General features: G+C 47.2%; 2 protein-coding genes across 10 annotated transcripts in view; both read left to right on the top strand.

Moving 5' to 3' along the window:
• The window catches only part of RERE (arginine-glutamic acid dipeptide repeats), a 232,261-nt gene extending 224,151 nt beyond the window's left edge, over window positions 1-8,110 (top strand). For 5 of the 8 annotated variants that reach the window (XM_040533315.1, XM_040533316.1, XM_040533317.1 and 2 more), the window contains 4 exons: window positions 913-1,636; window positions 3,377-3,523; window positions 3,785-3,965; window positions 5,038-8,110. In XM_040533315.1, the coding sequence (XP_040389249.1) occupies window positions 913-1,636; window positions 3,377-3,523; window positions 3,785-3,965; window positions 5,038-5,071 (1,086 nt within the window). In that variant the 3' untranslated portion in view covers window positions 5,072-8,110. The remainder of the gene's footprint in view (window positions 1-912; window positions 1,637-3,376; window positions 3,524-3,784; window positions 3,966-5,037) is intronic. The other 3 variants (XM_040533319.1, XM_040533322.1, XM_040533323.1) reach the window with 1 other exon arrangement.
• Window positions 8,111-10,937: 2,827 nt separating this feature from the next.
• Window positions 10,938-23,357, top strand: part of SAMD11 (sterile alpha motif domain containing 11) — a 220,359-nt gene continuing 207,939 nt past the window's right edge. The window contains exon 1 of one of the 2 annotated variants that reach the window (XM_040533325.1): window positions 10,938-11,035. The gene's annotated coding sequence lies outside the window, so the exon portion shown is untranslated. The remainder of the gene's footprint in view (window positions 11,036-23,357) is intronic. The other variant, XM_040533324.1, reaches the window with a different exon arrangement.

Here is a 23,357-nt window from a genome sequence, read left to right as displayed (position 1 = left end):
AGGCACAAGATTGCTGTCTGCTGAAAAGGGATCTGAAAGCTTTTTATATTTGAAGTAAACTTGATTAAAGGCACATCACTTCTTTATCCTGGGAAGACCCAAACTCCAGTCTTGGTATAAAAAGCCAGTGCAGCTAATCCTTTTTTTTTTGTGGCCTGTTGGAAAGGAATGATTACATCTGGGCCCGCAGAATTGGGAGGTCGGTAATGCATTACTGATGCTGAAAAACAAGGTGCTGCAATCTTCCCAAGTGCTTTTCAGAGATCTGAATCATAGCTGTGTGTCTCTGTAGAATCGTAAAAGTGAGGATGTAGCATCTGTCCATTAAGGGATATGTCACGTATGGGAACCTGGCTTTATTTAGGGGATACAGATCCTTGGACGGCCGCAGGGGTAAACTGTGCTTATTGCCCTCCGCAGAAGTGCTGTGCTGCCCTTGTACATGTGGGGAGAGCAGGATGCAGAGGAATTCCTGTAGAAGGAGTGGAATTTGTTGTGCTGCACATCGGGGAGATGAGTTTCCTTGGGTTTAGTAAGTTTTGGGATACAAGTGGGTCTGGAGAGTAGAGGAAGAACACGCTGCAAACAAGACAGGCCGTGTGCAGTGCCACGCAGCAGGCAGCCTTTGCCCAAAGCTGTGACACGTACCGTCGAGCTGCTTCTCTGCTAACTGTAAGGCAGTTAGTGAGCTTTGAGGCTGCCACTCCAAAGTAGCTATCTTATGGCCTTACAGGCTGGACAGAATCCATTTCTTCTCCAAACCACAGGGGAGTGAGCACATGTAACAGGAGTCAGAAGGCTCAGCAGGCTGAACTTAGCCCCTCCTGGAGCTTGAAGCACAACAAGGGAAGTGCATGCTTGTGTTCTTAAGCCCGGTGTGTTGAACTAAAAATCTCTTTTTTTAAAAATCAGCAGAAGGTGTCCAGCTCTTCCCATGAAGGCCGTCTTGGGGAGTCTCAGCTCAGTGGGCCAGCACATATGAGACCTTCATTTGAACCTCCACCAACGACCATCGCTGCCGTGCCACCATACATCGGTCCAGATACACCTGCTTTACGAACACTGAGCGAATACGCCCGTCCTCACGTCATGTCACCAACAAACCGTAATCACCCCTTCTTTGTCCCCCTGAACCCCACCGATCCGCTTTTGGCCTACCACATGCCTGGCCTCTACAACGTGGACCCCACCATCCGGGAACGAGAGCTGCGAGAGCGGGAGATCCGGGAGCGAGAAATCCGGGAAAGGGAGTTGAGAGAGAGGATGAAACCTGGCTTTGAGGTGAAGCCCCCAGAGCTCGACGCGCTGCACCCAGCAACTAACCCCATGGAGCATTTTGCCAGGCATGGTGCACTGACTATTCCCCCAACGGCAGGACCTCACCCGTTTGCTTCCTTCCACCCGGGTTTGAACCCGCTGGAAAGAGAGAGACTTGCACTGGCAGGCCCGCAGTTACGGCCTGAAATGAGCTACCCTGACAGACTAGCAGCAGAGAGAATACACGCCGAGCGGATGGCATCGCTGACAAATGACCCATTGGCACGGCTCCAGATGTTCAACGTTACGCCTCACCATCACCAACACTCACACATACATTCGCATTTACACCTACATCAGCAGGATCCTTTACATCAAGGTGAGCCCCGGGACCCGGGCTGAGCACGTTCCTAGGGAACCTCTCGTGAGCAGTAGAACTGGAATTCCTTGTAATAAAATCTTTTTATTTTATTTTTCGATATGACGTGACTTTTGAACAGTCTAAGGTTCTAATACCTGAAATGCAAACCGTTGGTTTTTTGGAAGGGTGCAGGACGATAACACAATGATAAAGTAACTGATGGTAATGGTACAGTGGTCTTCATGGAGACTCTGCACTGCCACTGTAAAAGGTTTGGTGTTTAGGAGCTTTTAAAAACACAGTGAGAAGAGACTTCATCTCTGGGCGTTTGACATGCCGACCACGTAGCCTTAGTTAATTTGAAATTGCCTGTCACAATTTTCAGAAGAACCATCTAAATTTATGGGTTGGCATCTTTTAGTTACAGTGCATACTTAACATGTAGAGAAGTTTTTCCCAAGGTGTTTAATGGTGTCAAAAATGAATTGGTGCCTTGTTCGTTTCTAAATCAAGCTACATGGTTATTCTTCTGAGCACGTCTGGCACTAAGTCTGGCACTAAGCAGAATTTTTCTGGTTTTCTGGTAGTAGACTGGAGAGAACATAGCAAGCAAGGCATCAGGTGCAGTAGCAGCCAAGTAAGAAAATGAAGGAAGTCCAAGTACTCAGAGTGCAGCTCCTGGTGCAGCTGGGTACAAACATACTGTCTGTGCAATAAATACAGCATGCTTTGCCTTGGAGCATATGCATTGAACATGGCTGGGATGTCTGCTTTTTGGAGTAGGGAAGGAATTTAAGTGCTGGTGCAGAACCTGAGTTGTACAGCAAGGCAATCAGCGGTGTCTTGTGAGATGAAGTGGTGGGAGGGTTACAGGTGGGAGATGATAGCTGTGAGGATCAGCCTTCTTAAAGCCATCAGCTGTGGACTTTGGTTGGGCCTGTGCAAATTATGGACTGGCACAGTTTCAGGCAGGTTTCTATACCCCCTTGATAGAAGAAGAAATTTGTCATAGATCGTGTCTCTGGAAGGATCCTGTTGTTGGGTAAGTCATTTAATGCTGCTCTGCAGGTAGGTCTAGGTATTGCCCAGTTATTTGTTCTGAAACAATCCAGTGGTAGGTAGAGAGGAGAACAAGGGGCTGAGAGGTAAAGACTGAAGAGCAGATTGTTTTTTCAGAGACATAGTCAGCCTAAGGTGTTAGCCAAGGACCAGCACACTCTGAACATATGGGGAAAATGTAATTATGGTAAGCAATTAAAAAAAAAATGTACAGGGGAGAGATCTTGCAAGACCAAATAAAGCAAGAGCAGACTTTTTTTTTTTTTTAAGTCTTCAGTATTGAACAGATTTCACTGCAACATCTCAATTTGCCTCTGTTAGTCAGAGCAGGTCTCATCACAACCACTGCTGCAGTGTGTATGGGGACAGCAGAAGCAATGTCTGAAAGTGAGAGCTTAGGTGGTTTTTCTGTTTGATTTTTTCCCTGTCACTTGGTGGATTTCTTTTTGTTGTTGTTGAAATTGAAAGCCTTGTGTTGTTGCTTTGACAATTAAGACTGTTTGGCAAGCAGATGTCACTTCAAACACTTAAAGATAGAAAAGTGGGTTTCGAATTGGATGGAGCTAAGCTCCTGGTAATTACATGCCAATTAGGCCAAATGCTGATCCAGCTCAAGTGGTAACAGGGCTTTTGATCTCCCAACAGTGAGTGTTGCTTCCCCAAGCAGTTGATTGCTTTCTTTCTTTGCTTCTTCTAAAGGTTCAGCAGGACCTGTTCACCCGCTGGTGGATCCTTTAGCAGCTGGACCCCATTTGGCACGCTTTCCCTACCCACCTGGGACCATCCCCAACCCATTGCTAGGGCAGCCACCTCATGAGCATGAAATGCTCCGACATCCAGTCTTTGGTGAGAGCATTTTATGGTCCTTCTTGGAGGCTGCCCTTTGATCTGACCTGTCATCTTTTCCTCTGGGTCTTAGCGTTTCCTGGGAGGGGGAGTTGGTGGAGTTGAGCTGTAACCTCAGATACAGCTGAAGTTGGGTTTTGTTTTGGTGTGTTGGTTTGGGGGGAGAGGGTGGCTTTGTGGGACAGCTCTGCAGACCTCATAGCAAAAAAAAAAAAAAATAAAAAAAAAATGTTGGAAAGCATGCAGCTGTCTCTGTTTCAGGTACCCCTTACCCACGAGATCTGCCTGGTGCCATTCCACCTCCGATGTCAGCAGCCCACCAACTGCAGGCCATGCACGCCCAGTCAGCAGAGCTGCAAAGACTGGCAATGGAGCAGCAGTGGTTGCACGGGCATCCTCACATGCACGGTGGTCATCTACCAAGTCAGGAAGATTATTACAGGTGAGAGGTGCCACAAAGGCTTTTGGAGACTAAGAGGTGCTACGGCTTCCTTCACATTTCTCCACATTCCTTCTTTTTCTTTTTTTCCTGAATTACTTCTTTTCTTACTGTGTGCTGAGGTATTGTCCTGATGCACGCGGGGAGGATGGTGAAGCTGCAGTAAAACCTAATTTGGGCACAGATGACAGGGCAGATTGAAAGCTAGGCCCACATTATTGGTGTAGTACTTGAGCAGTTGAGTCGTTTATTGCAGGATTACCTCCAAGCGGTTTTAGTATGATTGCTGCCTCTACATTGCTGTCTCTTCTTGAAAGCAGTGCAGGAGGAAGGTGCGTAAAAGTTTTATGATTGAGAAGCAGTGAGGAATTCTGTAAATCTGTAAATTTTAAGAAATGACTAAAGGCAAAAGGAGATTGAAATCTGTGAATAAAATCCTGAATTAACAGCTGAGAATGCCTAGGTGAATCACGCGAGTACTTTCTACCTAGAATGCTACATAGTGTTGATAGCAGAGTGGTTCTCTTGGCCTGCCTTATCTGACACCACCTTATTTCCTGGTGGGCAATGGCCACTGAATGATATGTCAGCTAAGAAGAAAAAGCCTTCAGCACCTAGCAAAGGTCATTCCGCATGTCTGTGGGCTGTAAGGATGTATAGGAAACAGCGTATTAAATACCTGCCTTGCACTGCCTCGCTCTGATGTTTCCGTCCTTGCTTCTGCTCTCCAAAATTACCTGCTGGCCTTGCGCCGTGGGGGCAGCCAGCCTGCCTGAAGCTGACTGACATTTCACTTGCAACTGCAGATAAAGCCAAAGCTTGATGAGCTGGCACTAGTGATCTGGCTCACATGTAAGGAGCGCTTCGGTAGCGAAAGGTCATCGCTTCCTCCCACAGCAGACAGTGTTATCGCTGCTGTTACAGTGGTTCTCATTTTGTGCTGAAAGCTCAGAAGTCCTCTTGCAACCTCTGTTCCCTTCAGGGCACCCAGGTGAGGTTAGCAGGAAGACAAGCTGTCACTGAAGTGTCATGACACCTCCTTCGTTTGTTAAAATGAGTTTTCTTTCTTTTTCAGTCGACTGAAGAAAGAAGGCGACAAACAGTTGTAATAAATTATTTATTTGTAATGCTGGCTATGGAAACCCCAGTCCTTGGGAAGGAGTGGAACATTTTTACATACAATAAGAGCTACAAAAGGAAAAGAATATCTTATAAAGATTTCTTTATATATTTAAAGCAGAAACAACCGCCCAACAAGTAGAGACTTATCAGCATAGCATTCATTTGTAGAGAAGATTTCTCAAGACTGGTGTGGGTCTCCCTGCATGACAACGTATTCAGAAGCCTATTGAAAATACAGGACTGTGTGGAATATTCAGAGAACTTCCTGCAATCTTGGTTTTTTTCTTACTAGTTTGTTTTGAGTAGGTGCTAGAATCAGGTTCACAACACAAGTCACTGTGCGTGAAGAGACACTCAATGCATCTATAGCTATTTTAAAAAAAAAACAAGGATTGCAAGTAGGTGACATAACAAGCTCTGAATCCAAGTGCTATAATAATAAAAATCTACTTTTATTTTAATACATTGTAGGAAATCTTCATAATTTTAAAGAGAGCTCAGTTCTGCAGCATGGCTTTTTAAGTCTGTAAATAACTTTTTTGGGTAGAGGGGAGAAACAAAACAAAACAAAACTCCAGAAACGTTTATCTTGATTTTCAGTAACATCACAAGTTGTGAATTCCTACCTGGTATTGACAGAATACAGAGTTGATTTTTTAATAAAAAAATATATATAGTTATCCCTTTAATTAAAGGGAGTGATGGGTATCAATAATTTCAAATGGGTAAAAGCTTGAAATTTGGTTTGCTATCAACAATAAGCATTAAAGGGAGTTGCAGGGATAATGTTGCAAATGACTGTTTCTGTTCTTGGTTTTTGTTTTTTGTTTTTGTTAGTGTTACATCTCTCTGTTTTGCAGATGGTTTCTGTTGAGTTGGGTTTCTCAGCAGTACAGGTGTCCCTTGGAACCAGCTTACCCTTTTGATGCCTACTTCAAGGGTTAATTTTCAGTGTGGCCATAATAAACCTCTTTCCTATTACCTTTTTGACACGTAGTCTAACTACATTGGTTTTAGATTATCCCTTATAGGATAAGCAAAAGTTCAAAGAAATAATCTGTTCTAAAATCTTTTTTAAAATGCTCCATGGCACAAACTAGTACAGCCAGAATTTTGTATGCATGTGCATATTTTTGGAGGATTTGCTCTTTCTGGCCTCTTGTGTTTGATATACTCTTAAGAAAAGAGGACTAGGCAACTCAGTGTTCTTAAAGTTGTTTTGCAGAGACCAGTCTGCATTTCTCTGACTGTTGAAATTTTGTTTTTTTGTAAGCAAAAACTTTTTAACTGCCGCCAGTTTTCTGTATCTCAGGAACTTATTAATGAAAATTAATCAAAAACATGGACAGTAACATTTACTGACTCCCAACCCTACGGGTCCATGCAGAATAACTCCTGTTGGCTAGTTCCCATGTAAGTGGTGAAAGGAGAGGAGCACACAGAAGGCCAGTGAGCATTATTCTGGAGACAGCTCTGCTTACTGTCTAGGCAGAAAGGTTTTGTTTGGTTTTGTTTGGTTAGTTTTTACTGTTTTGCCACTCTTTTTTTTTTCTCCAGAGCAGAGGGTGATGCAACCAATGGACATCTGAATCTGTTGGCCATGTTTTCTGCTGGTGCATAACTTCCCCCATTCCCTCTCTCAACTTATGAGCACTCTATCTCTGCCGTCGTAGACTGTTAAATGTGATGGTTGTGTCATAGGACTGTACTGAGCCATGTTTGATAAAATTGTAGTTAATCATACGCTCTAATGGAAGGCATGGCACGCACAGTGCTTTGTCCACTGCATGGGTCTCGATCCAGACCTGGTGTTAGTGCCCAAAGGTTATTGTTGGGCATTACAGTAACATCAATTTACGAATTAAAACCTTGCATCAGGGCGTTCTAAGCCCATTTTAAATCGAGAGTATATGAGAGAGGGAGAGGAGGATTTTTTCCATTGATGCTGACCTTTGTTTTCTCCATTCCAGATTTCTCAGTGCTCAGGAACTGCAGTAGCATTTAATCAGTTCCACCTGCTATGTGTGAACTTTCTGAAGGCGTTAGCAGGAACAGCTAGTATTTCTGACATAAGGAAGCCATGAGGTCAGTCTAGAGCCAAGGATGGTGAAGTTTTCTTCAGTGAATGCCTTTAGTTTGTGTCTGCAGTGATCAGGTCAATTAGGAACTAGTTGTCTTCTGAATAACGTTTTTAACTTTTGCTAAGAGGAGCAGCCGGTAAGATGGGTTTGCTCAGCAGACAGCAGCATGCCTTGGTTGATTTTAAAGGGCCAATTAGGCATATTTCAGATAATTCTCCCCTCCCTGTTTTTACTGTGTGGAATTTGGGAGGTTGGGGGCATACAGCCATTTCTTCCGAATCTTTTCTTCTGCTGTTATTTTTAGCTACAGTTATTCTTAAGAAAAATTTGCTAATTCCTTCTACTGCTCCCTCCTCTCTCTGTATTTTTTTTCCAAATGAAGCGTTGCTTTGCAATCTGAGTTCAAAAGTTATTCATTGATCTCGCTTATTTGTTTCCAGATAAATATTTTGATATTTTGGGGAATTTTTTTTGCATCATTCAGCCAATAAGCACTGAAATTCTTCCATTTTAGACCTGTGATTAACTACAACTTTACTTGCAGTGGCTTTTGAAGCCATCTTGCTGTTCGATGCCCTGTTAAAAACAACCCAGACCTTTTGATTTTCTTTAAGAAATCTCTCTTGTTTTTCCTCAGTTTTAAAAGTTTATTTTTTAATTTTGCTTTAGTGTTTTTGAAACGTCTCTCTTGTTCTATGTCGTCATGGTTGAGCTTGTTTCACTGCACCGTTAAAGCAGAGTGTACATTCTGACTGCTACATTTATATATATCTTGAAGCTTAATGTATATATGAGTAGTTTGCCATGGGATAACACAGTGTAAACAGAGTAGAAACCCAGAAATCGTGACTTCTGTGTTCTCTCCATTTGAGTATTTTGTAATTTTTTTGAAATATTTGTGGACATAAATAAAACCAAGCTACACTACAGCAGCCAGGTTTTGCCTGCAAGCGAAATGTGTCTGTTGATTGTTGTTAGTGGGAAAAGAGTATTTTCATCTGGGGCAATATGGGATGCTGGCACGGCCATCTTCTCAGTTTCAAAGCTTGTCTTGTCTCTTTCTTGGCTTTACTTTTCCTTCTGTGAGGTTATTTCATTTTTAATATACAGTACACAGAACACCAACATCATGTCCACCTTTGGAGTGTATTTTGCCTATCCGAGGCTCATTTATGCTCTAGGGCCATACTGTGCAACTTCAGCATTTTTTTCCCTTAAGTTGAGAAGTCAAATTGAAAAGAATGAATGTGTAAGGATGTTTTGGTTGTCATGACTTCAGGGGGTTTCTGTGTACAATGGTAATGTGTTGTAGCCACTGATCTGTTTGAGCACAAACAAGTAGTTAAAATGAAGTGTGTGGAGAAGCTCTCACTGCATCAACCAGTGAAGAGTAGAAAAGCAGGACAGTTCCCTCAATTCTACTCTATTGAAACAGCGTAGATGCTGTCATTTTCCTTTAATTTTGCTTATGAACCAAAGGTGTTGGAAAACATACAAGGGAAAATGAGTCTTGATGACTCACGAGGGTTAACCTTCAAATTAAATTAATAGTATGCTATAGATGATCCAGTAGCTGAATTTTTTCGTGCCTCTTATTTTCTAAGAGATGTTACTTTGTGCCAGTGAAGTCTTCTTGAATATGACTGATACCGGGCTCGTGAGAGATGCATTCCAAAGCGATGATAATTGTGGAGAGGAGGGTGCACAATAACTCATTGTCTATTCATTGCTTGCTGAAAAGCTAAAATTTGCTTTCAAATTGCATACACTTCTGTGTTTGTGTACGTTTGTAATGGCTGCCTTCCCTCTGTCTATCAAGGATTATAATGTGTTTGTATGAGCTAGCTGTTTGGGTGTTCCGTATTTGCAGTTCGTGATAATCGGTGTCTCCAAAGCTTAGGAAAACGTCGTGCTGCTGCAGAGAGAGGTGGTGAGTATCTTTACAGAATAAATGTTTGGTCAAAAGGGAGACAGTAAGGCTGCGTTCTGGATCTGTTCCTCCTTTGTATTTGATAAATGATTTTTCAGAAATAGTGAGGTGTCCTGACTCCAGTTCAATTTAATGAGTGTTCTCAGTGTGGTAAGAAAAGAGAGCCCTGTTGTTTGAGCATGCTTGGAGCAGACAGAGCAGTTGCAGACAAATTGCAAAGGAGTTTGGAGCTGCATATTTCAAGAGTCTGCTCTATTTATACCCTGTGGCATTTTGTAAGGGGAAGGTCAATTCTGTCTACTGGAAATAGCTTCTGAAAATGCTTTCTCTAAGCCTGGCTTGAACATGTGCCATGGTATTTATTTTGACATATTTTATTTATTTCTTTTTTTAATTTCTTGTACTTAACATAGAACTTGAATGGGCTGAGGCTGCCCTCCCTTGCTACAGGTTGTTGAGTTTCCAGACTTGAAACGTTGAACCCTACAGGGACAAGGCCAAAGAGGATTTTTATTACTGCATACATTGAATGATATAGTTCCTATTGCAGTGTTGGTCTTGTGTTAATGATGCCTTGGCGTTACAAGGCTGAAGGCTAGAGAGCTGTCCATCACGTGGCTGTGTTACAGGTACATTACCAGACTTCATTCTAATGGCATGTCAGCTGTAAAGAGTAACATGGGCAGCGAGGTTTCAGTCCTGTCTAGGCCGTGGGTAGCTTTTTATAACATATATTCGTTTAGGTCTGAGGAGAAAAGGTGAAGCCTGGTGTTTTGTTTTGGAATTTGATTGTTCTGTTCTTTGAACATGGGAAAAAAGGTAGCTTGTGTTGCCTGGCGTGAGATTTCTGTTCTTTGTAGGAGTTTCTGTGCATTGGGTTTGGTCCCTGAAGATGTTAAAGTGAATTTGTTTTAGGCAGTAGTAGCAGGAGGTGGAAAGGAGAGCAAGGGGAGGGAAAGCAGAACAGCTTTTTACATGTGTATGCACTATTAAATATTTGGTTTGCTATAATCACTCTAGTAAACAGCAGCAAAATCTGCACTCTAGGCAAGTGATTAAGTTCTCAGTTTTCCTTTACTTTTGATGATGGCAGAAATGAATGCATTGAATGTTTGAAAAAGTTTGTTTACAGTCATCAGAATGGCTGAGGAAGGCACACTCGCCTGTCCTGTGGCACGTCCCGCCCTCAGTGGTGGAGCAGTGAGCTTGTTTGCCTGTCTCCTCTCAAAGCCTGAGACTAAGCCTGGTTTATGCCCAAATATTAAACTGAATTTGTTATTCCCAGCCCTGCACCTAGAAGGACTTTTGCCTGGGCCCTAAAGCTCTTTGTGCTTAGAGGTCTGAACTGGGGCACAGCATGGGTGGCATAAAAGTGGTATTTTGGGAGCTGTATCTGCGCCAGGTGGGACACTTTGGGGCTGGGGAGGGGATTTTTCCTCACAGGGTGATGCCCTGCTCGCAGCTGGGGCCATGCAGGCTGTGAGGACCTGACAAGCCACACCTGGGCCTGGGCCCGGAAGGTTCCAGAAGGAGCTGCGAGGCCTCAGCATGGTGGTGTGCAGGCAGGAGCTGTGCCTTGCTGTGGCAGGGAGAAGGGTGACAGAAAGGTGGTGGAGGGAGCCTGAAGGCCCAGCCTCTTTCCTGAGGGCAGCGCTGGCTGGCTGCCTGTGGAGGGAAGTGAGAGCCTGAGGGAAATCTGTCGCCCCGTGACCCTCCTGGTGGTGCCCCTGTGCCCCCCTGGCAGTGTCCCTCAGCCTGGAGCTGGGTCCCCCCCAGGCTCCCCAGGCAGTGTCCCCTTTTTCCCTGAGGCAGCAGCCCCTTGGCTTGTTCTGTGAGCTCAGTCCAGGCCGTGTTGCTGTGACAGGCACCCCTCCAGATGTCCCAGTCACCTCCGTCGCCATCTTGGACGTTTCTCCTGCCTTGCTCTCCACATGTGTGAGGTAAGCTTGAGAAAGTTTTGCTGGTGTTTTTTTTTTGTCTTTTTTTTTTGTTTGTTTTTTACAAATGACTGTTCTGTTGTTTCACCCTTTAATGCAAGATAATTATCCGTGACTTTTCTTAAGGGTGTGGACTTTGCAAAAACAAACTGGAGCAACAGGTGAAAACAAACGTAATGCAAACCGTACATTCCAAGTGGACAGCTTACCTGGGCTATTTTTTGTTCTTTACAAATGCTCATCTCTGTAGAAGTAGTAATTTTCCCCTGCAAAATCAGCTATTTCTATATATGTAAAAAAATGTCCTTCCTCCCTGCCCTGTTCCTAATCACCATCCTCTTTCCACAAGTTCCCTGCATAAACTCTTAGCACAACTCAGAAGTACAGTTGTAAAAGTGAAAGACCCAGAAAAAGATTTATTTTTGCATCTTATTTCCATTCTTTTACTCTGAATGACTTTGTTGGATCTTTCTAGCTTCTGAAATCCCATATTGCAGTTTTATCTCATTATTTGCTAGCTCTTTAAATATTTGTCCAATGTTTTTACCTGTGGCAATGTCACCAGGAGGAACCAGGCTCTGCAAAGAACTCACTTAGCTTATAAACGCTCTTGTCCCTTGCTATAGCTCCAAGGCTGAGTTCCTGCACCAGGGAACATGTGTACGGGAGAGAAATTACGGAGTAAATTGATGCACTGGCCTTGGAAAATAGCTGTGCATGATGTCAGTGGAGCTGCATTTCACTTTGCCTGGGGACTTGGTTTTCCTGGAACAGGCTATTAATCGGATCTGCTAGATGGATTTTTTTCTGGTGTTGCAGCTTGTTTGAATGAACCCTAATTACAAAGTCTAGGCAATTACAAGTAAAGGAATCTAGTATTAACGGCCTAGTAACTTGGTTGAATGTATGCCTTCAAAACATGCAGCCACAGCTACATAAGGGGTTTTCCTCCCTCTGTGTTGGATTGTTTTATTGTCATTTAACCATCATTGTTTTATCCTTCTTTTGGCTTCTCTCCAGTCTTCTTCACCACTTAATGCTTTCTCTGCAGTAGCAAATAAAATGGATATCAATAACAATATTTTATGAAACACAAGAGGATGCTCGGTAGCAAAGGAGTAAAGGAACATGCTACTTGGTTTCTCCCAGAAGCTCCAGTGAGCTTCAGCACTTCGTAATAGTGAGGTTTTTGTTTGTCACTGTGACAATTTATTGGAAGTGGGGGGAGAGGATTAACAAAGGGAATTTAACAGGCAAAGTGCCCATTTTGAAATACGGGAGTTCTCCAGGTGCTCTTATTTTAACCTGTGAAAGGGTCCACTCAGCCTTAAATCTTGTAGTGCACAAAATGGCACCGTATCCAGTGTGTCTCCAGTGAGGCGTTTTCATGTTGCAAATATTCCTCTAGCCATTCTTTGAGGGAGTGGAAACATAAGGTGAAGTGAGGGTCACAGTTTGGATTTATTGACACTGCGTAGGTATGTGGCCACCAAAGATGTGTACTGGGGGACAGGGAGATCTCCCTTCTAGCTGATGTGTCAGGCAGGGCGATGAGCTTGAGGAGCATGTCAGAAGGAAGGCTGGAGAGTGGCAAGTGTTGTGACAGCCTGCGGAGCTATACCTTGGGTATTTTTGAAGGGTTTCTCTGCAGCCCATATGCAGATCCCTATAACGCACTGTGGTTTGGTGCCAGTACATTTCTCGCTTGGCACATCTTTAGTTCAGCTCCGAGCGCTACCATGTTAGTTCTCGAGAGGAGAAAACGAATATAGTGCTGATCTCGTAGGATAAGCAGATGCACGTTTGCAACTGCTGTCACAGTTTGAGGAGTGTGCAAGTGCCTTGTGCTACAGAACTGAAAGGGTTTGTAAAATGCTAGGGCTGACACAGGGCCACTGTGAAGTGTCTCCCCACTCGAAATGAAACAGCGTTTAATTAAATGTTCCATTACGTGCACGTTTGGTGCTGACGTGCAGGGACCCTCCAGGTGCAGGCATGCCAGCAGGAGAGCAGACAGGTTTGTCTGCAGCTACCTCAGCACATAGGGGAAGCTCTGTCTGCATTTGTGTAGGCTGAAACTTGTTCTGAGTTGACCTCAGACTTGGAATCTGAGCAGAGGCTTCAGTCCCTAGGATGGCACCGAGCTGCAAGTACTGATTCATGCAGATGACAATACTTAAATAATCCTGACTATATCCTGTCTCAGAATCTGTGGCTTATCTCTTCATCACGTTGAAACTATTGGGTTTATTCAGTTTCTTGCCCCTTTCGATCTACTTTTTTGGCACGTAGAGGGTTTGTAATCTATGTCTGTCCTTCATCTGTCAAACTGCTGCATTAAAGCCTGGCCTGTGCTGGGTTTTACTGTAGGTGGTATTGATTAGGGAGGTGAAAATAATTCCTTTTCTTCCTTGGTGTAGTTCTAGCGGTTCAGTTTCCAACTGTGGAAATAGCTGTACTGGAATGAAGCTAGCTGATTGCAAAATATTTATTTCTTTCTGATAGGTAAGACAGTAAAGCATAATTTTATTGGTAATACCTGAATCCATTGCTTTTACTCTTTCAACTATTGTGTTACGAGACAAATTTCAATCATAAACAAGCCTCTCAGTGACAGCAGCAAAAAAAACGCAGGTTGGTTATTGCTCACTGAGATTTCTCTAGTTGGGGATGCTGAGGGCAGTGAAAATCCTTGTGGGATCTGTGCTCCCCGGGGAAAAAAGCCCCTAAAAACAGGTACCTATGCAAAGCGCTCCCTCGCCATCAGTATTGAAGCCACGTACCCTGGATTTCATTTGTCAGGTGTCTTGAAGACTTAGAGTGTAATGAACTGAGGAAGGGCTGGAGGTTAAGCCTACACGGTGTAAATTTGTGGTGGTGCTACGGTGTTTTACAGCAGCATTGAATCTAGTCCACTGCCAGCGTGTAAGGGGGCGGTTCTGAGCCTGGCGATAGCAGCCTCGCTAACTGCTCAGTACGCCTAATGCAGGGCATTTTAACAGAGTTTGTGCTGGAAAAGTCAGTTTCAAGATGTAAGATCCTTGCTGCTCCCTGAAGTGATGATACCACTGTCCTTTCACCTCTTGCCATTGCTTTGCTACAGACGGTGTGACTACAGGCACAGTGTGCATGCAGCGGGGCTGTAGCAATGTTTTCTTTCCTTTTCCTTAGGTGTTGTTTAAAGCAGAGCTGCCTGGCTTTACTAATTTCTTGTGGAGACAATACCTGGGGCCAGGAGCTGTTGGGGGAGACACTGTGACAGAAACACCTTCATCTAAATGTAAATGCTGCTTCCCTGCCTCAGGCTGCCTTTAAGAGGCTTTTTCTGGGGGAAGTGGCTACAAGGTAATGGTCCCAATCAATTTATTCATGTCAAGAAATGGTCTTTTATATGCTTATTTGAAATGTATTGTTCTGGGGTGATAGGACCACATTTGTTTTTTAAGCAGGTGACTCAAATGGAATGAGAATCAGGGAGCATAAAGGAAAGGGAAAAGAAATCGTGTAAGGCTCCGTGCAGTTCAGGGAGGGCTCTGCTCGGACTCCTGAGTGCAAACGGTAGGAACTAACAGGACATGGGGCAACGGGTGCTGGGCATAACCAGGACACGAATGCCCCTGTGCTCCTCTGTGGGCACTGGGGCAGGGGCAGTCTCATCTGCTTTGGGTTTTGGGTTGAGGAAGGGAGTTCAGCGGAGTCCCAGCATGGACGGGAGGATTTTCTGAGCCGCTCAGTCTTACCGTGAAGCAGCGTCTGTTTGTAGCTGACCGTCTTGGGCAAAGTCAGCTTGAAATTCTCCAGCATACCCACTCTTGTCCTGGCTTAAAGGGAAAGCAGGTAAAGAGGTGCCAGACCAAAGCAGAGAACAAAACTCTTTCTCTATGTATTTCATGTTCCACAGCAGAGTGCGAATTCTGTGTGTGTTACCTGCCAGCAGCCATACAAGCGGTGCCTTTTATGCTTGGCATTTCATTGTCCTTTGGCTTGGACTTCAGTTTGAGGTAACCTCACCGTGCTGTTCTGACAGCAAGAGGCTAACGGGCACAGGCAGGTGCTGACGGTGAGGCAACCTGCTCTGCCAGGGGCTCCCAGTCACTCTGGTCCCCTCTGCAACTCCAGGCTGCAATTTCTCAAACTGCATTTTGGCATTTGTGCCAAATTACTTAACAGCCCGTTGAAAGATGCATCTGCTCCGCAGGGCCTGGGCCCGTGGTTTGCCCAGTCTGCCCAGCTTCTGTTTGGCTCTGCCACACATCCCAGCGGTGGTACGCTGTGTCTCGGTGTCCCTCTGATAAAACAGAGAGGGAGATACTGACTTGCTACAAGTCGTGTTTTGCTCTTTCATAAGAGTGTTGAACAGATGGATTTCTAATACTTGTGCAACATGGATGCAAGTGGACTTAGCTTTGGAGACCCTTGAATCCTAATGGCTGCAGAAGAATTCATGATTGCAGTCAGAAAATATTACTAGATAGGGTTTGAGCATAGGTTGCTGGGGTTGCTTACATCTTCTAATCTGCTAATAAGCGCCTGTACTTACGTGGTGTGGGTCTGGTCCCTGAGGCCCTGGAGCCGGCAGTAAAGTAAGGCGTTGGTCTTCCCTAGTGCTCCTGACAAGTTATGGTTTGGAGCAGAGGCAGCTTTTTGAAGTGGTGCATCGAGAGCTGGTAGTTACACCACCACGCAGTAAGAGAGAGGCTGCTGTTCGGCTAGATTTCCTTGGAGTAATTGTGAGCAGCGCTTGCGATATTCTGCCTGCGTGCGTAATCCCTGTGAGACAGCTGCTGCTTGCCCTGTCGTGTGCTGCCGTGCACAGTGGTGTGCTAGCTCTCAACACTGGGACGCTCCAGAGGATGCGCTTGCCTTGCTTCCCTTGCTGCAGCCTTGGGGAAGCGGAGATTTGGTTATTCCTTGTTGTGTCGAAGCCGTTGCAGTGCATAAGGTCTGTCTCCTAAGCAGATGGCTGGCTCGTCTTACTGCCCGAGGAGCAGCAACTTGCAGGCCCCTGGCTCTGCCCCTCGGAGCCTCTAGGTATGTGGTGGCTGCTTCCTTTTTTATCACCAGCCTCGCGTGGCGCCGAGCAGCGTTCCTGCCTGCTGCAGGGCCCTGTGCATTTCTGCGGGTGCCAGCCTCAGCCCGGAGTCATGCAGGGCTCCCGGATGACGGGGGCCTCGGCTGTTTCTGCCTGGGCCCCCGGGGGCTCTCGGCTGGCTGTTTTTTGTTTACAAGATGGCAAATAAGAAAACACGAGCAGTTGGCCGCTGTCCCTGGCATGCCTTGCGGTGCCCAGCTGGGCGGTGGGGATGCGGGTGGCCGCTGGAGCGCTGGCCTGGGGTGGGGAAGCTCCCTGGGAGGGCGGCCTGAAGGACTGGGGGCGATGGATTTGAGGGCAAGTGCCTGCTTCGGCTTCTGGCTGAGCTCCCACGGCCCTGGCCAGGCTGCAGGTTGCCACCGGGGATGTTTCTCAGCCACGGGTGCCTTTGCAGCGCTTGCCACCGGATGGCAGCAGATGCTCGGGAAAGGGATTTCAGCCCTCGAGTGCTTCCAGGAAAACTTGAGGATCTCACAGCAACTGCTGGACCAGAGTCATGGGCAGAAAGCAAGCCCTCCACCAACACTGCGGCGTGCCCGTGAGGTCCAGCACCACCTGTGCCACACAGCACTGCGTGCCCGTGGCTTTCCTCGGGGTTCGTTGGCTTTGCAAAAACAAGTTTCTGCCACCCGAATTTCCCAGCTGCTGCTTTTACTCCCGTCCTTGTGCAAGCTGCTGTGCACCTTTTGGCTTTGTCTGTGAAGAGCAGTTCTTTTGCTGTGCTTGTTATCCATCAGAGGCTGGGAGACACAGACCCTTCTTTAAGCGAGTCGCTCTGTGTGTGTACATATTTACAGCGTGGCAGAGGGCTGCCTCGGATTCCTCGTCTGGACTCTCGACCGGCTGTGTGGCCCCACACGAGTCCCACCACCTCCGGGTGCCCTGGTTTCCCTCTTTGCGAGCTGTGCTTTTGATGCCCTTGTAGGGAAACGGGGATGTAAACACGAGGCAGCTGCCCGGAGAGGATTTGTTTCTTTTAGGTGGCCTCTACTCTGGACTCACTCTTGAACTGGAAAAGTACACAAGCCATGAAATAATATTTAACATATCAACCCCAGCTAGCAACAGCCCTCTTCCACACCACGCAGCAGCTGGGAGATGACAGGAGGGGTTTTCTTCTAGACTTTTTTGGCTTCCTTGCTCTGAATGTCACAGCCTCGAGAGCTAGTGTTTGCCCGGAGGGCAGAGCGGCGTGCTGTCGGGTGCTGCTGAAGATAAATGCCACTGAGGTGTGCTGCGGTGATCAATGGCTCCCGTCAGGCGGTACCGGTCTGGTAAGGACCGGCCTTTATTGTATCGGTAAAGGATGCCCTGCGTAAAATGCTCCTGACCTTATTGATCCCGCACGTGGCGCCTGCCCACCGCGGGGCTTGTCTGGAGCCGTCTCAGGGAGCGGGGCTGGCTGCAGGCGCCGCTCGCAGCGGTCCTGACGCGGGCAGTGTGCGCGCTCCCTCCCCGGCCGTCTGCAGGGCGAAGAGGCAGTAAAGGAGGTCAGGGCGCCGAGGCTGTTTGATCAGACAGGGCGTTTGTTTGCTGGGCTGGCTGCTCCCGTCAGTGGCTCCGACGTTTTCTGCTGGGGTCCATGTCCACCTCCACGGAAAGTCTCTGGGCGGCAGATACCAAGGAGTGAAAGCGGAGGCCAGCGGGCTGCAGTGCGAGGAGGTAGAAAAGCAGTCAGGCAGGCAGGTGGGAAGAGGACTTGACTTCTGCACAGCAGATACTTAGTGAAAAATCAATTTTAAAAGACAGAAGATGATAGCAGAGGCCTGCTCGGACAGTTCCTGCCATCTCCCCCATTCCTTCCCTGCCCTCCGAACCTGACGACGTTGCAGAGCTCCCCAAAAGCTGGCCGTCCCTCAAGGCTGGAAGCCAGGACACGCTCCTCTAACAGGATCAAGTGTTTCAGTTTGGGGTGTGGGCACCTGCTCTAACGTGAGCCGTGCTGATCCTCATCCACGGTCGAGAATATCTGAGGGCACGATGTGGTCGCAGAAGCCACGGAGCTCTCCTGGGGCATTTTGTTGCAAATCACAGCCCGAGGTCTTTGCTGCCTCCGCTCCGTGCGTGGTGCTGAGGTCGGGCCGTGGCGTCAGCTCAGCCTGCGCTGGTAACCGAATTTTCTGGCTGCAGACGATGCCTGTGTGTCTGCACACGAAACGGGCAGCAGTACCTTGTGTGGCTCTCCTTTATGTACAGATTGCGAAGAGATTGTGGCGAGCTGACAATACCTAAGAATTATTCAAAGTAAATTAAGGTGGTAATTAGCGATGTTAGGCAATAGCTCTAATTACTGGTGGCGAGCTCTTTGGGGGTAGGAGCGGTGCCTTGCCCGTGCTGAGAACACCAGCAGCACTTTGTCAGCGTTCAGAAAACAATCGGGGATTGAGCAGGAGCTCGGAGCACCCAAGCGTTGCTGGAAGTCCCCGGGCGAGGCATGGGGAGCTGACAGCAGGCGCCCGGCTCCTGCCTCCCTCAGTGGTCTGTGTTTCTGTATAAATGTGGGGAGCGTGTGTGTGTTTATCTATATGCTGAATTTGTGTGTGTTTGTGTGCCGCGCTGCTTGGGCACGCAAACCTGCCAGCAAAACGTGCGTGGGATGTGGGCTGGGTGGTGGTTCCGAGCATGGAAATGCCTTTTCTTTTGTCCCTTTTTATTGTCCTGCCTCTCAGCTTATTCGGACAGAGGGCTGCGCTGCTTTCGCCAGCGTCTGATGCTGGGTTTCCAAGGCGGGCAGGATCTGTCCCCCCGGGTGGGGGAGTGCTGTTGCAACCTGCTTGGCACCTTTCCTGGAGACCAGGGCGCTGACCCTCTGCAAGCAGTGTCGCAATTCTTTGAGGCTGATGGCTTTTTAATTTCTTCCAACTTGTCTGCGTAGATGTCGTTCGCTGCGGTGTCTCCAGCCCTGGCTCTTCATATGAAAGTGTTTCGTGACGGTTCCCCGTGTACTTATTTCTGGGGGGTTTCTCCAGGATCTTCTGCAGCGCGCTCTCCCAAGTGCTGTTTAATACTGACGGGCCTCATGAAGGCAAAGGCAAGCTCCAGCTGGTTTTTGTTTCAGCCACTGCTGGAGCTGTTGCTGGGGCTCCTGTGAGATGAAGGGCGCGGGGAAATCACATCCCAAACCTCCCTTCCAAGGGGAGAAAGGCAGCCTGTGCTGCCTCAGTGAAATACCCATCAGCACGCCCTGAAGGGAGGGAAAAAAATGTTCCAAGCCCAAAGGCAAGGTGAAATGTTCTGCGGCTGAGCTGCACTCAAAGAAGCTGAGCCCAGTGAGCCTCTAACCTCGTCTGAAGTGCTCGGTGTCTGTTTTTGTAGCTGCTAAGGCCAGCTTTACAACCAGTCTGGTGCGTACTCATACCTTGCATAGTGTAAGAGTGTAGAAGCATTTGGGTGTTTTAGGTGCTTAGAGATGCAAAATAACCCAGCTATCGAGTGCCAGAAGTGTCTCTTAGGTCTTAGAGCAACTTGCTGTGAGGTTTAGGACTCCGCAGCAGGATCCGGAATTGGTCACCAGCTCTGGCTGCTTCTAGCCTTCTGTGGCTCAAAATCAAGGAGGCAGCCCCTGCCCCATTTCGAAGTACGTTCCTGCTAAAAACAGCCCCTCTAGAGCAGTGGTCAGGGTGTTTTGCAGCAGTCTGGGAGGGATGGACGTCTATACCTCCTCTGCTTGCACCTGTATGTGGTTTGTGGCCAGAGGGCACTGACAGCCCTGGAGGTAGCTCTGGCGATACTCATCGGCGTGGCGGAAGGAGAGGAAGGCGCAGACAGATGTGGAGAAGCCGAGACCATGTCACTCATCCCCTGTTTCTGTCGCTGCCTGGCCCAGACAATCCCTGGCATGCATGTGATTTGCACCTGCTTGGCTTCTGGAATGCTCAAACCCGTGACTTATTCTGGCTGAATTGCGTGAGCACGGAATACCAGAACTTCAGCAGAAGGCATAAAAATGTATGTGCTGGGATGTGGGAGGAGATCTCATGGACCTGCTTTGCAGTTGCAGAACCATCTGTGTGCAGGGTCCTTCTGCAAAGGTGTCCTCAGGCCTGGGGCAAGGAGTGGGAAGGCTGCAGAGCTGCTGGGTGCGTTGGCGTGGCCTGTCCGACTGCCTGAGTCCCAGCCAGGTGTGAGTGGTGAAAAGTGGCCAAAAGTGAGCCACCTGATGGCCCCGGGGGCGAGCTTGGAATGGACCAGTGTGTTGCTGAGAGCCTTCTTTGGCTTGCTTGTCCTCCTCGCAGCCAGGTGTAAACCCTCTGCCCATCAGCCCTGCCAAGTATGCGGGGCAGTTTAAGCTGTGCCCTTTGATATTTAGCATCTCCTGTGCCTGGGATCTATATTTGTCAAGTGAGAAAGAGCGAGACCTTTGGCCTGCTGCCCAGCATGTGCCTGGCATCCAGCTGGTGACTTTTCAGCTTTTATTTTTAATATGATATTTGGTGAGGAGGGAAGTGACAGCACCCCATTCCGCCATGCACACAGGAGCACGTTTCCCTCTATTTCTCCCCGTAACTAGCCATGGTTGTTCTGGTGGCAGAAGCAGATTTGACTGGAGGCAGACCCCCAGATGACTCACTTGTTGTTTCCAGCGAAGAACCGCTCCGTGGGGTCTGCTCAGGAGTCCCTCCCGCATCCCACCTGCCCAGCTCCTCGTCTTTTGCAGCATTGCTGGTGGGGAGCAGCTCTTTCGTGTCACTCTGAATGCCTCTGGAGGAACGACAAGATTAATGACCACCTCCCCTACTCCCCATCCACCTCTACTGTTTTCCTTCCCCCCTCCGCCTTCCCAGAGCTGCTAGGTCAGAAGTTTAAATCCTGCTTTGAGCAACTCCTGACTTGCTACCGGCTCCTACACAGAACTTGTAGTGGTTGGATTTTAATAATTTCCCTGGAAATGAGCCTGCTTACATCGCATTACTTTCTGGTGTATCCGTATATAAAAAAAACATGCTTAGAAGGGCCTCCTTGAGTTGCTCTTTCCGTGTTGATACGTGGAGTTGTCCAAAGTATTCTTGCCTTCTGCTGCAATGGATGAGAAATGGCTGCTGTTAATTCTGGGTAGTGGCTGATTTCACTAGATTAAATATATAGCTCTTTATTAACTTTATTTTTCACTTGTCTAAGATCTGCTGTATTGTAAGTACCTTTTTCAGCGTGAAAGTCCCTTCTGCAACCTCTGATGTCCCTGGTCCAATACTGATAGTGATTTCATATGTACAGGGAACAGGATTTGCAGTTTATTTTCTGGAGAAAACTCCTCGGACTGCAGTTCCATCTTTCTACCTTCCAGAAATGCTCTTTCATTTCGCTTTTGCTGCCAAGCCCCCAACCACTATCTAACTCCTTGTAAGTCCCACCGAGTCCACATTCACAGCTTTATCTCGCCTTCTCTTTCGTCTTGAAGACGCAAAAGGAGAGTGCCAACCATGGATTTGCTCTGAAAATGAAATTCCAAGTCTGCCTTTTTGGGTAGGAGGGCTTCTTGACTGCATCTAAGGCAGAGGTGAGACCTTGAGATCAACAGGGTTCATCCCAGAGCCTGTGACCAGCTTTCTGGAACAGGCCAGAGAGAGGGGAAGAGAAGTAGTTACCTTTAGAAGGTCTCTTACTGGAGCTGCTTTCACCTCATCAGTACCCAGGGCTCGCCAATCTTTAGTTACCCTCCCCTGATTTCAGTGAAATGCAATATTAGTTTTGCTTGCAGATGCCTGGACTTGCGGGGTGAAATATATCCAAGTGTTACAGTCCTTGGTCAGTCTGTATGGCTGCTGAATGCTTCCTATGAATTGCAAAGCACATCTGTGTTCTGTCCGCATCCATGTGCACACCATCTCTGGAGAGCCACCCAATCTAATTAGTAGCCATTGGGGAAGAAGCTCACTTGTTAAGACCAAGATACAATAAATAAAATATTAGCTAGAGGAGGTGGTGAGCCAGGAGATACAAACAGGGCTGTGCAAAAGCTTTTTTTTTTAAAAAAAAGAAACACTGTGGGGAGCCCACAGTGAAAGGAGAGACTGTCAGAAATGCGCACGGTACGATGCTCGCTGCCTGCCCCTGCGGAATGCCTGGAAATATGCAGACACGGGCTTCTGGGAAATCAATCCCATGCACATGACTGTGCTGCTCTTTTCCCAGTGGCAAAGAAGGATTTCAGCACATGCTTGGGAAAAGACAGGAGAATCTTTTCTCTCTGGCTTGTGTTTTGGCATTGGTGCCATTCATTAAGTTAGCCCTTTAAGGATACCTGTACGGGGTGTTAATGGTTCAATGAACAGCGTGTTTCTTCTGAGAAGGCTTTCCTACCGTTGCTTGCTCAGTCTTTTTCAGTGCTTCACCTTCCTATTCTGTAGACTCGTGAATAGCGTGAAGCTTGAATTGCTGATTGTTAAATGCGCTGAGATATGGAGCAAAATCTGCTGGTGGAGCTCGACATAACGTTGGGAAGCCATGGCGAGAACAGCCTGTCCGTCTGTCCTAAATGAAAGATGTGCTGGATTTTGCTTTGCTTTCTAGTAGCTTGGGCAAGAGTAAATAAATGTTGAGGAGGCTTGGCCTGAAGAAAAGCTCATTAGTTAAAATGGGGCCTTGGAACCCACTCTCTCCACGTGTAAAACCTCAGTGGTTGGTTTTGCCTCCGAGTGGTGTGTGCTGGCAGCAGCACTAACGCTGGTGCGGCAGGTACCCCTCGTGCCTTTTGTGCTGAAAGCTGCTGCTGTGCTAGCGGGTTTGTTGTGGACAGGCTGGCCACTGATGCAGGACCGTCAGAAAAAGCCCTGGTAAGGAATTCGTAGTAGAGGGTGAGAAGGGGGAAAGCTTTGTCTTGACTTTCAATCTGTAGGTTAAAAACATGCGGTTCAGGGGAAGGAAAAACTCTCCGTGGGAGGTGGAGACGTTGAGGTGGGACGGTGTCATAGCACGCGGCCATTTGGAGGTGTGGGATCTCTTGTGCAGGCTGGTTGCGTGGAGCTCCTAGGAGGAGAACCGCTAGGTGGGGCAAAGCAAGGTCAAACGAGTCCTTCTAGGGCAAAAGAGCAGTTAAAAAATCATTTTGGCTCTTAACAGGAAGGCAGCGAAGCGACTAAAAAGTGGGTGTGATATGTTGAGATAATCTAATATAAGAAAGTACCCTGGAGGCAGAAGAAGCCATGTTTAAAACCATCAGCAGCCACTGGAAAGCCTTATCAAGAACAGCAGGAAGATGGAATAATCAATCCTAGAAGGAACGCAGCTCATTGC

This window comes from Cygnus olor, chromosome 21, assembly GCF_009769625.2.
Source record: "Cygnus olor isolate bCygOlo1 chromosome 21, bCygOlo1.pri.v2, whole genome shotgun sequence".
Lineage (NCBI taxonomy): Eukaryota > Metazoa > Chordata > Aves > Anseriformes > Anatidae > Cygnus > Cygnus olor.
Note: the sequence above shows the minus strand (reverse complement) of the source record. Positions and strands in the feature narration are given on the sequence as shown.